Source organism: Scyliorhinus canicula, chromosome 10 (genome assembly GCF_902713615.1).
Source record: "Scyliorhinus canicula chromosome 10, sScyCan1.1, whole genome shotgun sequence".
Lineage (NCBI taxonomy): Eukaryota > Metazoa > Chordata > Chondrichthyes > Carcharhiniformes > Scyliorhinidae > Scyliorhinus > Scyliorhinus canicula.
Window position 1 is genome coordinate 176,041,420 of NC_052155.1, and position 13,840 is coordinate 176,055,259.

General features: G+C 46.1%; 1 protein-coding gene across 1 annotated transcript in view; it reads left to right on the forward strand.

Annotated features, from left to right (window-relative positions):
• The first annotated feature begins 1,193 nt into the window (after positions 1–1,193).
• LOC119972792 (transient receptor potential channel pyrexia-like) overlaps positions 1,194–13,840 on the forward strand; it is a 94,324-nt gene continuing 81,677 nt past the window's right edge. Inside the window, exons 1-2 of the mRNA XM_038810179.1 lie at positions 1,194–1,227; positions 1,562–1,647. Of these exons, the coding sequence (XP_038666107.1) occupies positions 1,573–1,647 (75 nt within the window). The 5' untranslated portion in view covers positions 1,194–1,227; positions 1,562–1,572. The remainder of the gene's footprint in view (positions 1,228–1,561; positions 1,648–13,840) is intronic.

Below are 13,840 nucleotides of genomic sequence, written 5' to 3' on the forward strand. Positions count from 1 at the left end.
AGAGAGTGCTGACATGTACAGAATGCTTACTGTAGTCTGGCCCATTGACTGGTAAATGGTGAAATGGTGCAAAGAAGCACCGAGTGGATGCCACCTGTACCCCGGATGGTGGTTAACTCCAGCGATCAAGGGCGAAATGAAAAAGCTGAGGTGGCTACAGCTGATGATAAGGACCCCCCCCCAATGGGTCTCTGTCATCATCATCTGCCTTCTTGGTGCCTCTGGTGGATGAAGCATCTGTAGAATTAACTCCTGTTGCAGTGATATCGACACAACCTTTGCAGGTGCCTCTCCAGCACCACCTTGATGAATTGAGCACCATTGGCATCTCAGTCCCGGATTGGCAGTAGCGCACAGCCTACTTCCACTTCATCCTCAGCCAACAGGATGAGCACCTCATAAGAGTGGCTGTGAATGCAGGTCGCCACAACAGTCATTTTCGGCCACCCCGTTGTGCCAGGTGCCGATCCGGGCGCAATGGGTGAATCACATGTGCCCCAAATCGGGCTCTGTGCCATGTGCCAATGGGTCATTTAAATACCCAACGCCAGGTCTCACCAGCCATGCCTGTGAGACCTCGCCAGACGCTGTTTAGTCGTGGGCCAGGTGTCAGGGCATCTGGTGGGGGGGGGGGGGGTCTCCCAGGTCATTGGAGACCGACTAACCCCCTCCCCCCAAGGTATGCACATCCTGTAGTCCCTTTTAATAAAAGAGACACTTCAGCTGATATCAGGTCTTGACATTTCATATACAACAGATGTTAATTCTTATTCATTTTCATTACTTTTAATAAGTTTCTTTCCACAGTTTGTGCCAATGTATTTTTAAAATTGGTAAATAATGAACTATTTCCGTGCTTATACATGCAACTTTTTTTCTAATGGTTAGGAGCTTCAACCTGAAATCATTCCGTAAAAATTGATATTTCAGAATTAGTTCAGGGTTGTGCACAAAGTGCTCAACAATTTTGATTAAGTTCAGTTTTCCAAGCTGTGTGACTTTGCAATAAACTGCTCTGAATAAACAAAATGACTGTGCAATTCCACCATCGACCTAACTCTGGGGCTGGGGAGGAGATCAGACGTCTCGCTGTTTCTAAGGCAACAGATATTTTTACGGTCTTTGCATCCTGTCGGAGGGCGGATACGTGAGTGTGTCAAATAAGCTCGGGAACATCTGGAGGAGCAGTCGGTGCTCAATTCACATCGAGCATTGGCAAAGCTGCAGGTGGGTGATTTTCCTTCAGACTTCATGTAGATTATTTTACAGCTATCAAAATATGGATAATTACCTAATGTCATCTGTCACAGGTGCAAGCTTGAATACAGAAGTAATTGTAACAGATTTGTTTTAACAATATACGTTCCTCAGATATACTGGTGCATTCCCCAATATTTGAGGCGACTCTTTTTCCAGCTTGCCGGATTGTAATGAATACATTTCATGTTCGGTTTGAATGAAAGGTTTGAAATGTGGACAATTAAGTGGCTGAAAGAAAGATTCCGCAAACTTTATATGAGCTCCTAAGTTGGCCACTCATTGTGCTATTTGCCTGTTTCAGTGCAAAGTGTGATGTCACTGAAGAAACCAAACCAAATCCAGCCACTGACGATTGCAAATGTATCAGCAATTTCCAACAAAGCACAGGTAATGTTTTATATCACTTTGTCTTAAACTCCTTATTCCCCCCCACCCCCCCACCGTGCCTCACCTCCCCTCCCACCAACCCCTCGAAAAAAAAAAGGTCCTGGTATATTCCTGGGTTTATTGTTCAGTGCTGTGACTGAGATCTCCATTCTTTTCTTTAATTATAATAAGGATATCATGAGGTTCGGGGTTGGGATGCCTGCAGTGATAACAGCTTCCTCAGCTACTAACCAACTTGGGAGATCGTTTAAGGAAAGGGTGTGGCGTTTGTCAGCCCCTTCTGCTTCATGTGGCCTGCTAATTGCAGGTGGAATCCTAATCTGGGCAAGCCTGATCACGAAGTATTCCTTCTGTTATTTACAAGTGCTGTAGCAAAATATTATTGATGTACCAAAAATACATTATGCGAATGTACATAACAAACACCCACAGCCACGCATACATACACACAAACACCGGTGTTGCAGAATGCTACATTCTTACAGCATAACAGGAAGCCATTCAGCCCATCTTAACTCTGCTAGACCTTGGAAAGAGGACTCCAATCAGCTCCTCTCTCCTGTTCATTCTCCATAACGCTGCAGTTTGTTTATCCTTTTCACTTTCAGAAGCTCCTGCTGAATTTCCTCCCACTACCTTTCAAGCAGCGCACCAACCAAATAGTAACATATCGCCATGTTTAAAAAAAAACCTCCTCTTCTCCTCTTTTTTTTCTTCTGCCAATTATTTGAAATCCGTATCCTCTGTTTACCAACCCACCTGCCAGCAGAAACTGATCCTCCTGTTCTTTCAATACCCCTCAGAATTTTGAACGCTTCTATCAATTCTCCCCTTAATCTTCTTTGTTCGGAGGATAAGAATCCTAGTCACTCTCGTCTCTCCGCACAACTGAAGTAATCTTGAGAAAACTTTGCCAACGGAAGATTTCCTCTGGCTTAAATCCACAGCACTCCAACCATACATGCTGTACAAAGGAGGTGCGGCCAGTGTTAACCTTTCCACATTCTTCACTATCACTTTAACGGTATTCCACACACCTAGGCTTTGTGCTTGAGTGTTTGTTCTCATCATGTTGACTGAGTTCAAGTCAGCTAGTGTCAACCATTGTCAGGCCGAAGCCAGCATTGAGATCTACTCAATCGCAGAAAAAGATGCACTTGTCCAGGTGTAAAGCCAATGCCACCTATTATATCCACCAAATTAAACCAGGAATTGACTTCTCTCACAAACCAATGGGGTGGCACGGTGGCACAGTGGTCAACATTGCTGCCTCACAGCGCCAGCAGCCCGAGTTCAATTCTGGCCTTGGGTCACTGACCGTGTGGAGTCTGCATGTTCTCCCCGTATCTAGAACATAGAACATAGAACAGTACAGCACAGAACAGGCCCTTCGGCCCTCGATGTTGTGCCGAGCAATGATCACCCTACTCAAACCCACGTATCCACCCTATACCCGTAACCCAACAACCCCCCCCTTAACCTTACATTTTAGGACACTACGGGCAATTTAGCATGGCCAATCCACCTAACCCGCACATCTTTGGACTGTGGGAGGAAACCGGAGCACCCGGAGGAAACCCACGCACACACGGGGAGGACGTGCAGACTCCACACAGACAGTGACCCAGCTGGGAATCGAACCTGGGACCCTGGAGCTGTGAAGCATTTATGCTAACCACCATGCTACCATGCTGCCCCCTGCGTGGGTTTCCTCCGGGTGCTCCGGTTTCCTCCTACAGTCCAAAGATGTGCAGGTTAGCTGGATTGGCCCTGCTAAATTACCCCTTAGTGTCCAGGGATGTGCAGGTTAGGTTATGGGGTTACGGGGTTGGGGTGGACAGGGGGAGTGAGCCTAGATAGGGTGCTCTTTCGAAGGGTCGATGGAGACTCGATGGGCCGATTGACCTCCTTCTGCACTGTAGGGATTCTGTACTTGATCTCAGCCAAAATGCTGAGAAGCGACACACCAATACAGAAGTGACAGAACAATTGTTAACACTTTGGTGCATGATTGATATCCAGAGCCAGTGTAACCGTGATCCTTCAGTCATCAACATTATTGCCGCCCTACATCTTATCTCAAGTGAAACCCCCAGTTACCCTTGTGGAAACTGCCCGATTTTCATTTCTGTGGACTTTAATAGATGAGAATCATAGAATGACGAAGGACAAAAGGAGGCCACTCGGCCCATTGTGCCTGTGTTTGCTCTTGGACGAGCGAGCCAATTAGTCCCAGTTCTTTGCATTTTCCCCATAATCCTGCAATTTTTCCCATTCAAGTGCTTATCCAAAGCCTTTTTGAGAATTATTACTGAATCTCCTTCCTTCACCATTGCAGGTAATGAGTTTCAGATCACAACAACTTACTGCCGAAAACAAATTTCTCCTCCTCTCATTTATGGTTCTTTCATTAATTACCATAATCGTGTGTCCGCTGGTTACTGAACCTCTGTCAGTGGTACCAGTTTCTCCTTATTTACTTTGTCAGAACCCTGCATTATTTTGAACACCTCCTCTGAATGTCCTCCTTGAATCTTTTCTTGTTCTAAGGAGGACACCCCAAGTTTCTCTTCCAGTCTCTCCATGTGACTGAGGTCTTTCCTCCCTGGTACTCATCTTGTAATTCTCCTCTACACCCTTTTGAAGATCTCCACATCATTCCTGAAGTGTGGTGTACATTCACCTGAAGAAGGAGCCGTGCTCCGAAAGCTCGTGTTTGAAACAAACCTGTTGGACTTTAACCTGGTGTTGTAAGACTTCTTACTGTCCAGAATTGGACACAGTGGGCAGGATTCTCTAATCCTGAGACTAAGTGTTGACTCCGTAGTAAACGGCGCCACGTTTCTTGACGGCATCAACACGGCCTCAGGAGCAGCAATTCTGGTCCCTACAGGGGCAGAGCATGGCACTGGAGTGACCCTCGCCGCTCCAGCTCCTTATCCCCGCGTCAACTGGGCGCTGCGGGGTCCATGCATGCGCAGTGGCACCGGTGCCAACACGCGTATGCGCAGTGTCTCCCTTCTCCGCGTCGGCCCTGACGCAATATGGCGTAGAGCTGAAGGGGCCGGCGCGGAAGAACGGAGGTCCCCAGCCCGAGAGGCCTTCCTGCCAATTGGCGGGCCCCGATCGCGGGCCAGTCCACAGCAGAGCCACCCACCCCCCCCCCCCCCCCCTCACGGGGTTGATCCCCCCCCCCAAACAGGACGCCCCCGAGCCCTTCCACGCCGAGGTCCTGCTGACTACGAGCAGGTTAGAACGGCGCCGGCGGGTCACGGGTTTTCTGTTACGCCTGCTCGGTCCATCCCGGGCGGAGAATCACCGGAGGGGCCCCGTAGAGCGTCCCCCAGCCAGCGCCGCGCCGACCGAGCAATGCCAACGATTCTCCGCTCTGCGGAAAATCACGTCCTGGCGTCGGGGCGGTGTGGTGAGATTCTCGCCGGTCGCGACGATTCTCTGGCCCGGGCTGAGAGAAGCCCGCCCAGTACTCCAGCTGTGATTTTTAAAAGTTTAACCTAATGTTCTAGCTTTTTGTAATTTATTTATGAAATCAAGGATCCTGATTGGTCTTTTAAAAGCCTCCTGCCAACTTTCATGGCGCCCAGGACCCGTGCTCGGTCCCAGCCCCGGGGAAGTAAATTAACATGTAAATTCCTGCAGTTCAGGAAAGCGATTCCTCTTTCATATTGCACACAGCAAATATGCTGCAGGATTTAGGAAAAAAGACATGAAATTCATGTCACTTGGCATTATGATGTGCAAACGGCAAAACAGTATAGAACCAAGAATTGTAATGTCCACCTCAAAATACCAAGAACCCTATTATGCAATCCACGTGTTTTAACTAGTAAGTACATTTCTCCCTCCATGATACCTTTTAAGTCACTGAGTTTGAAATCTTTACTGTATTACTTCATAGACGGCACACGGCACAGTGGTTAACACTGTTGCCTCACAGCACCAGGGACCCGGGTTCAATTCCAGACTTGAACGATCGTCTGTGTTGGGTTTGCAAATTCTCCCCGTTTTTGCATGGGTTTCCTCCAGGTGCTCCAGTTTCCTCCCACAGTCTAAAGATTTGCAGGTTCAGTGGATTGGCTGTACTAAATTGCCACATAGTGTCCAGGGATGTGTAGGTATGGGGATAGGACGTGTGGGGGTGGACCTGGGTAGAGTGCTCTTTTAGAGAATCAGTGCACACTCAATGGACCGAATGGCCTCCTTCGATGATTCTTTTAAGCATGGTACAATGCCACATCACTACTGTGGTGATTGTCCCTTTAAGGGCAACACAGCAGAGTAAGGGGTTCATGGCAAATCAGGAAATCACTTCAGGGTTCTCCTCAGCAGAGGTATTTTGGAATTAACTGCAAAAAAAATGGTGCTGCTCTTGAAGATCACTTTTGGTTCATTAATGAACTCTCTGAAAGTATATCATTGTAATGACATCTCATGAAGTCAATGTATCAGTGTGCTGTCCAGGAGATGAAACACTTTAATTTCTCCATAATTATTTTGAAATTGAAATTAAATTTGAAATGTCATTGATTAGACAAAGTGAACTTTCTTGGTTGCAGCTCACAGGTTCATGGCATATGCTTGAGGCTTTGCAACAGTGAGCTGTGAATTTGTGAAGTGTCTGACCTGTGCAGAGCAAGCAGCATGGCAAAATGGTGGTGTAATTACTAATCAAGTTATTTATATAGAAACAGCCAGAAATGAGGCAAATGGGCCGCCCATTACAAATTGCACAAAGATTGTATTCAAAAAAACCCCTGCACAATATCCCATTAGATCGGTATTCCAAAATATATGCCATCCCACTAAGATTTCAAAACAAACTTTTGTCTTCATAAACTTGGTAAGGTTGTTTTGGGTCTGCAAACAGCAGAAATGCTAAAAGTTGAACTCATGAGACCAGTTGTCACTAGTGTTGCGAAAGATTAATTGTGGCTTTAAATTCCAAGCTATGAAAACTCTATTATCAGTTAAGGTTTGTCATGGTGGGTCAGTTTTCGTAAAGGAATTAAAAAAAAAAATTCTAACCCTTCAGAGTGTGGACTACTGAGAATTTTATTTTAAACTACACAAATATGGGGTCAGATTCTCCGATTCCGAGGCTCTGAGTGGAGGTTCTGTGGAGGTTTACGTGGAAAAAAAAATCAGCAGCGCCCCCTCACAGCCTCCGACTTGTGAGGGGATAGTATCCGTGCCACGTAAAACACTGGGCCTCCACGAAATAAATGGCCGGAGAATGGCGGGGTCCGTGCATGCGCACGGCGACGACCTGCTGCGGTCACTCCGTAAAAAATGCCGCCGACCGTGCGCGGACCTGACCTGATGAGATAGAGCCCCCTGGCCACCCTATACCAGTCGCCCCAGTGCTCAAGGAAGCCCCCCAGCCAGCAGCACGCCTCCCGCCCGCCTGTGACGGCGCTGGACACAGTCAGCAGCCGCTACGCCGGGTTCCCGTAAGGCTGAGACCATGAGTGAACTGCGCCATTGTGAACTTGGCCCACCAAGGGCAGAGCACTGGGGGAGGCCTTTAGGTGACACGCTGAGGCCATCCCAACGGCGTGTGGTGTGCTGATGATGCAGTTTCGGAGGGGGCAGAGCATACGAAACCTGCGTCAAACAGACGTCACCCCTGATTCTGGCATTAAAAGGGATTCTCTGCCCGATCGCCGATTACAAAACTGCTGTCGGGGAACGGAGATACCCGCCCTTAGGTTTAAAGGCTTCAGATCCATAATGAAGACAACATTAAAATTATAATATTCAGCGGGTGGTATTTTGTCCTTCACTGAACTATCATGATTGACCTTCCCAGTTTATTAAAAGAAATTATATTTTCAACTTTGCGCACAGGCTGAAATAACGCTCTGGGAAGAATTCCTCTGTGCACTATTTGTTACCAAATCGTAAACGTGTTTATAAAGAGGTTGTTTATGTTTTTCTGCTTATGGGCTCAGAGGGATTAGCTTATAGGTCAGGAAACCAGATGAATCACAGACATACATTGGCTCTTCGCTGGTCCACCAACACCTCGATTTAAAAATTCTGACACTCATTTTTAAATCCCTCTCAACCTTGTGCATTCCTTCCCCTGCAACCTCCTCCAGCCCTCCAACTGTCCGAGGTTGCCACTCTGCTCCAAATCCAGCCTCTAATGCATCCCTAATTTTAATTACTTCACCATTGCAACAGTGCATTCAGCTGCCCAAAGTCTGCCATTGCCTCCGTAAATCTCTCTGCCCCTCCATCTCTCTCTCCTTCTTTAAGATACTCCTTAAAACCTATACCTCTTTGGCTAACCTGTACTAATGTCATCTCATGTGGCTTGGTGTCATATTCTGTCCAAATGCTCCTGTAAAGTGCCTTGGCATGTTTTGCTACGCTATATAAATGCATAACGTTGTTGCATTTTGTAAAGTTTTATTCACAGTGCTCATGTCAAACATGAAGAGATTATTGTGCTGCAGGATTAATGGCATTTTTCTTTTTCATCACTACAATTGATCTTTGGTTTTAAAATCAGGCTTTAGTCTGATGTATGAATTTTTGCTTGCCGTTGAGAAATTTCTGTCTTTTGGCATCCAACAGTTGATTTTCAACTTTCTGAAAAGTGGTCAGCTGACAGAGAGGGGGAGCCAGAGCCCCATCTAGGCCCAAGGCCTGCCTTAAGCAATTTTCTGTTGGGTCTGTAAGTGGGCAAACAGCACACTGGCCTTTACCCACAGGCCTCTGCTTAAATATTCAAGTAATGATCCCAAATAGGCTGTAGGACGCCATTGACAATATCCAGGCAAGTTGGCTTGGAAGAGAGTGTACGGTTCAGAAATGTGTACAACGCATTGAGCAGCTTCCTGGAAATGCTGGAAGCTAAGGAAATGCAGACAAGCAAACTATAAGTCGTTAATTTTGTGCTGTTGGAATGAGCAGGTCCTTTGGGCAACAGTCGGATGCCTATTTGACATCTGGGGTTCTCTGGTAGCATTACTTGAATGAGGACAGAATCCAAAAATGGTTTGGACCTGTCTTTGAGTGAACAGTGCAGCAGCTCTGTCAAATTCATGCCCATCTTGGGCTGAGATCAAAGATTCTCATCATCCCCATGCCACCCCACAAACCAGTGTCAAACATCCCATGTGACAGATACTCCCAAGTCAACGCTGTTTCTCAAGTCCGTGGTAGCAAGCAGGATAGATAATGGGGAGCCAGTAGATATAATATACTTGGGTTTCAAAAAAGTGTTCAATGAGGTACTGCCCACAAGTCTACATAGTAAGAGCCCATGGTGTTGGGGTAGTATATTAGTAAGAGTAGAGGATTGGCAAAATTAATAGAAGACAGAGACTTTGGATAAGAGGGCATTTTCAGGATGCCACAGGGACCAGTGCTGGGGCTACAATTATTTACAATATATATTAATCACTTGGACAAAGGAAGGGAATGTACTATTGCCAAGTGTGCAGATGACACAAAAATGGATGGGGAGACAAGAGCTGAGGATGACCCAAAGAGGGATATAGACAGGTTAAGTGAGTGGGCAAAAACTTGGCAGATAGAACATAGAACAGTACAGCACAGAACAGGCCCTTCGGCCCTCGGTGTTGTGCCGAGCAATGATCACCCTACTCAAGCCCACGTATCCACCCTATACCCGTAACCCAACAACCCCCCCTTAACCTTACTTTTTAGGACACTACGGGCAATTTAGCCTGGCCAATCCACCTAACCCGCACATATTTAGACTGTGGGAGGAAACCGGAGCACCCGGAGAAAACCCACGCACACTCGGGGAGGACGTGCAGACTCCACACAGACAGTGACCCAGCCGGGAACCGAACCTGGGACCCTGGAGCTGTGAAGCATTTATGCTAACCACCATGCTACCGTGCTGCCAGATGGAATACAATGTAGAAACATGTGAAGTTATGCACTTTGGTAGGAAGAATAAAGGAGCTGAATATTATTTAAATGGAGAGAGATGGCAGAAAGCTGCAGCACAGAGGGATTGAGGGTCCTCATGCATAAAAGACAAAAATCTAGAATGCAAGTTCAGCTGGTAATAGGGAAAGCAAATTGAATGTTGGCCTTCATTTCAAAGGGAATCCAGAGGATTCCTACAGAGCAGAAGGAGGCCATTTGGCACCGATTCTCTGAATGCGCACTCTATCGAGGTCCCCTGTCCCGCCCTATCTCCATAATCCTGTTACCCCACCTAACATACACACCTTGAGACACTAAAGGGCAATTTATGCATGGCCAATCCACCTTAAAATGCACATAGAACATCTTTGGATGGAGTATAAAAATAGGGAAGTCTTGCTAAAACTGTACTAGTTAGACCACACCTGGAATACTGTGAACAATTTGGGTCCCCTTTTCTAAGGAAATATACTCTGGTATTGGAGGCAGTTCAAAGAAGGTACACTAAGTTGATCCCCAGTATGGAGGGTACATACTCATTGGAATTTAAAAGAATGAGAGATGACCTTATTGAGACATATGATTCTCAGAGGACTTGATGGGCTTAGAGCAGGGGTGGGCAAACTTTTCCGTGCAAGGGCCGCATTCAGAAATTCACAATTCACAAAGGGCCGCATAGTATATTAAGTAAAATAATTACTTCACCCGGTTATGATTCTGGGCGCCTCATATAGAACATAGAACAGTACAGCACAGAACAGGCCCTTCGGCCCTCGACGTTGTGCCAAGCAATGATCACCCTACTCAAGTCAACGTATCCACCCTATGCCAGTAAGTAATCCAACAGCCCCCCCCACCCATTAACCTTTAAAAAAAAAAATTTAAAAAAAAAAAAAAAATTTTTTTAGAAAAATTTTTTTTTTTTTTTTTTTTTTTAATGACTTGGTGGGCCGCAGAAATACCTTTGGCGGGCCGCATGCAGCCCGCGGGCCGTAGTTTGCCCACCCCTGGCTTAGAGGATGTTTCCCCTTGTGGGAGAGTCTCGGACCAGAGTGTATAATCTCAGAGTAAGGGGTCGTCCACTTAAGACAGAGATGAGTAGGAATTCCTTCTCTCAGGCGGTACTGAATTTGTGGAATTCTTTAAAGCAGAGGGCTTCAGGAGCAGAGTGGTGCAGCGGAAGCGTGCTGAGCTCATAACCCAGAGGTAGCACAGTGGTTAGCACTGTGGCTTCACAGCACCAGGGTCCCAGGTTCAATTCCTGGCTGGGTCACAATCTGTGCGGAGTCTGCACGCTCTCTCAGTGTCTGCGTGGGTTTCCTCCGGGTGCTCCAGTTTCCTCCCACTAGTCCCGAAAGACGTGCTGTTGGATAATTTGGGCATTCTGAATTCTCCCTCAGTGTACCCGAACAGGCGCCGGAATGTGGCGACTAGGGGCTTTTCACAGTAACTTCATTGCAATGCAAGCTTACTTGTGACAATAAAGATTATTATTATGGTTATTAGAGGTGGGCCGTTTAAGGCTGAGATAGACAGATTTTTTATCGTAAAAGAATCAATTGTTGTGGGGATAAGGCGGGAAACTGGAGTTAAGGATTATCATCAGATCAATCATGATCTCACTGAATACAGAAGCAGACTCGATGGGCCAATTGACCTGCTTCAGTTCCTATATCGATGTTCTTGTGGCTTACTGTCTAACCAACTAGTTACAGTCACTATAAAATGGGACTGATGACTCACTAACCACAGTTCAACCACCGAGCCAATGTTAGATTAGATTAGCTGCACAGTTATTGAACATCTTCCAGCACTGTGTGGCAATTTTTCGATGGTGGAGGCCTGCACAGTGATTGCTTCAGCAGCCTTCCTGAATGCAGCGTGAACTACCCTCTTGTAGAGCTCCCTACCTTCAGTTCTCGACAGTTGCTGCCTTCTAGCTCTTCCAGTAAAACATGAACCTTTGATTGACTTTCGGTAGTCAATCTCCAGTGGCTTCTGTCCCCAGATAAGTCAGCCCCTTTTAACTAGCTGTCAAGCTATAAATGCTTCCCCCCCCCCCCCCCCCCCCCCCCCCGGCTGTATAATCTTATTTATCACGGTCAGAAGTATGCAATGCGCTCTTCATAGGTGGTTTGGGTTACTTTTAGTCAATATGAACAGACAGCAATACTGCTCTGTTCCTATATGTCAGATACCCTATCCTCTAATTTTATTGATCCTCTATGGCCTGCCATAAGTGGGATGTGACCAGCCAGAATTTAGTAATGTGCGCAGTGTTTTAGACACAGTGGGTCAATTCTGACTTTTGGATGAGCTGCCAATCCCAGCGGCCGAGAGGCCACAGCCATTTTGAAGCCCCCAGCTTTGGGGCATCAAACTGACCTCCTGAGCATTTAGGCCTCAGGAAAGTGCTGGTTCAGCTGCCAGGAAGGGCGTGGTGGTCTTGATCACAGAGGGTGGAGGTTCCCGGTGGGGTGGGGCAACTGCCCAGATTACTTTTATGAGCCTTTTGACAACAACTTTCACTTCTATAGCACTATGACTGCAAAAGAAGTCACACAGTGTTTCATGGGGATGAAATGGATAGAGAGCTAAAGAGGGAAATATTTGAAGGGGCGGTCTAAGACATGGTCAAAGAGGTGGGTTTGAAGGTGATTCTTAAAGGAGGAGATAGGCAGAAGAGCAATACTAAGATTGTATTGCTACTAGACAATTAGGGACCAGTCCTTTGAGAGATTTTAAGACCTACCTAGAACTGCCAGTGAACAGAAAGGGAGCAGGTAATAATTTGAATGAGTTGGCCCTGCACTCATTGGAGTTTAGAAGAATGAGAGACAACCTTATTGAGACATATAGGATTCTCAGGGGCGTTGACAGGGTAGATGCTGAGAGGAAGGGGTCGCTCATTTATGACAGAGATGAGGAGGAATTTCTTCTCTCAGAGGGTAGTGAAGCTATGGGATTCTTTACCACAGAGTGCTGTAGAGGTTGGGCCGTTAAATATGTTCAAGGCTGAGTTATACAGATTTCTGCTCAGTTAGGGAGTCATGGGTTACGGGGATAATGCGGTAAAATGGAGTTATCATCGCGGATCAGTAATTACCTGATTGAATGGCAGATCACACTCAATGGGCTGAGTGGCCTCCTTCTGCCCCTAAGCTGTCACAGGCACTGTGCTGCATCTCTCATTAAAATCATATTTCTTTTTTAATATAAATTTAGAGTACCCAATTCATTTTTTCTAATTAAGGGGCAATTTACGTGGCCAATCCGCCTGGCCTGCTAAAATCATATTTCAATTAAAATTAAGATTATATTGATTGGGTTTAAGCCTATTCACTCCAATGCCTGGACATTCACATCAGACAATGACAGCCCCAAATAAATGCAGTGGACATCTGATCTGCAAATAATTAATTTTGAAAAGTACACTCTCCTGTTTCTTTCGATCTTTCCAAAGGACGCACTCACCTGAATTCAGGAGCTTGACTCAGGTCTCAATGAATGCTGCTTTGAGTTCACCACCAGAGGGTGTTTGAGGTTATTGGCCGACGACCTCACTTCCTGAGCAGTGCAGGCCAAGAGGAAACGCTAAACCTGTCAATGAAGCAACTCGAGGAACATCACAAAAATTAGCGATTGCTCCCAAATTACAGAGATTAATACTTGAATGCAGCCAAGGAAAAATAAAAACTGCAGTGTAAATGAAACAATATTTGGCATTTGGAGAAAGGTTTTTTGATTTCCTGATTGAAGGGCCACGATACACACATGAGAGGTGCCAGGCATCTGACCACGTTTATATGGAATTCTATAAAATTCAGAGCACAAAAACAGGCCATTTGGTGCAAGGTCTGTGTTATACTTCACAAGAACCCTCTCCACATTACTGCATCTAATCCCACCAACACGTTGTATTCCGCTCACCCTCATGTACCTAACTAGATTCCTTTACGCATACGAATGCTATTCACCTCAACTACTCACTGTGGGGAGGGTGGAGTGGCAGCGACCAAGATTATTTACATAATTCAACAATTTATTTGGTAGACTTCTTTACTTCCATCACCTATGGAAGTAAAATGGCAAAAATGGCAATCGGGGTCCTATTTACCTGATTGGACCATGATTTCTTTAGTAACCATAGAAACATGGAATATACGAGCAGGAGTAAGACATTTGGCCCTTCAAACCTGCTCCGCCATTCATTATGATGATGTTCCCACCGTCCACCCATATCCTTTAGTCTCTTTTACCCCAA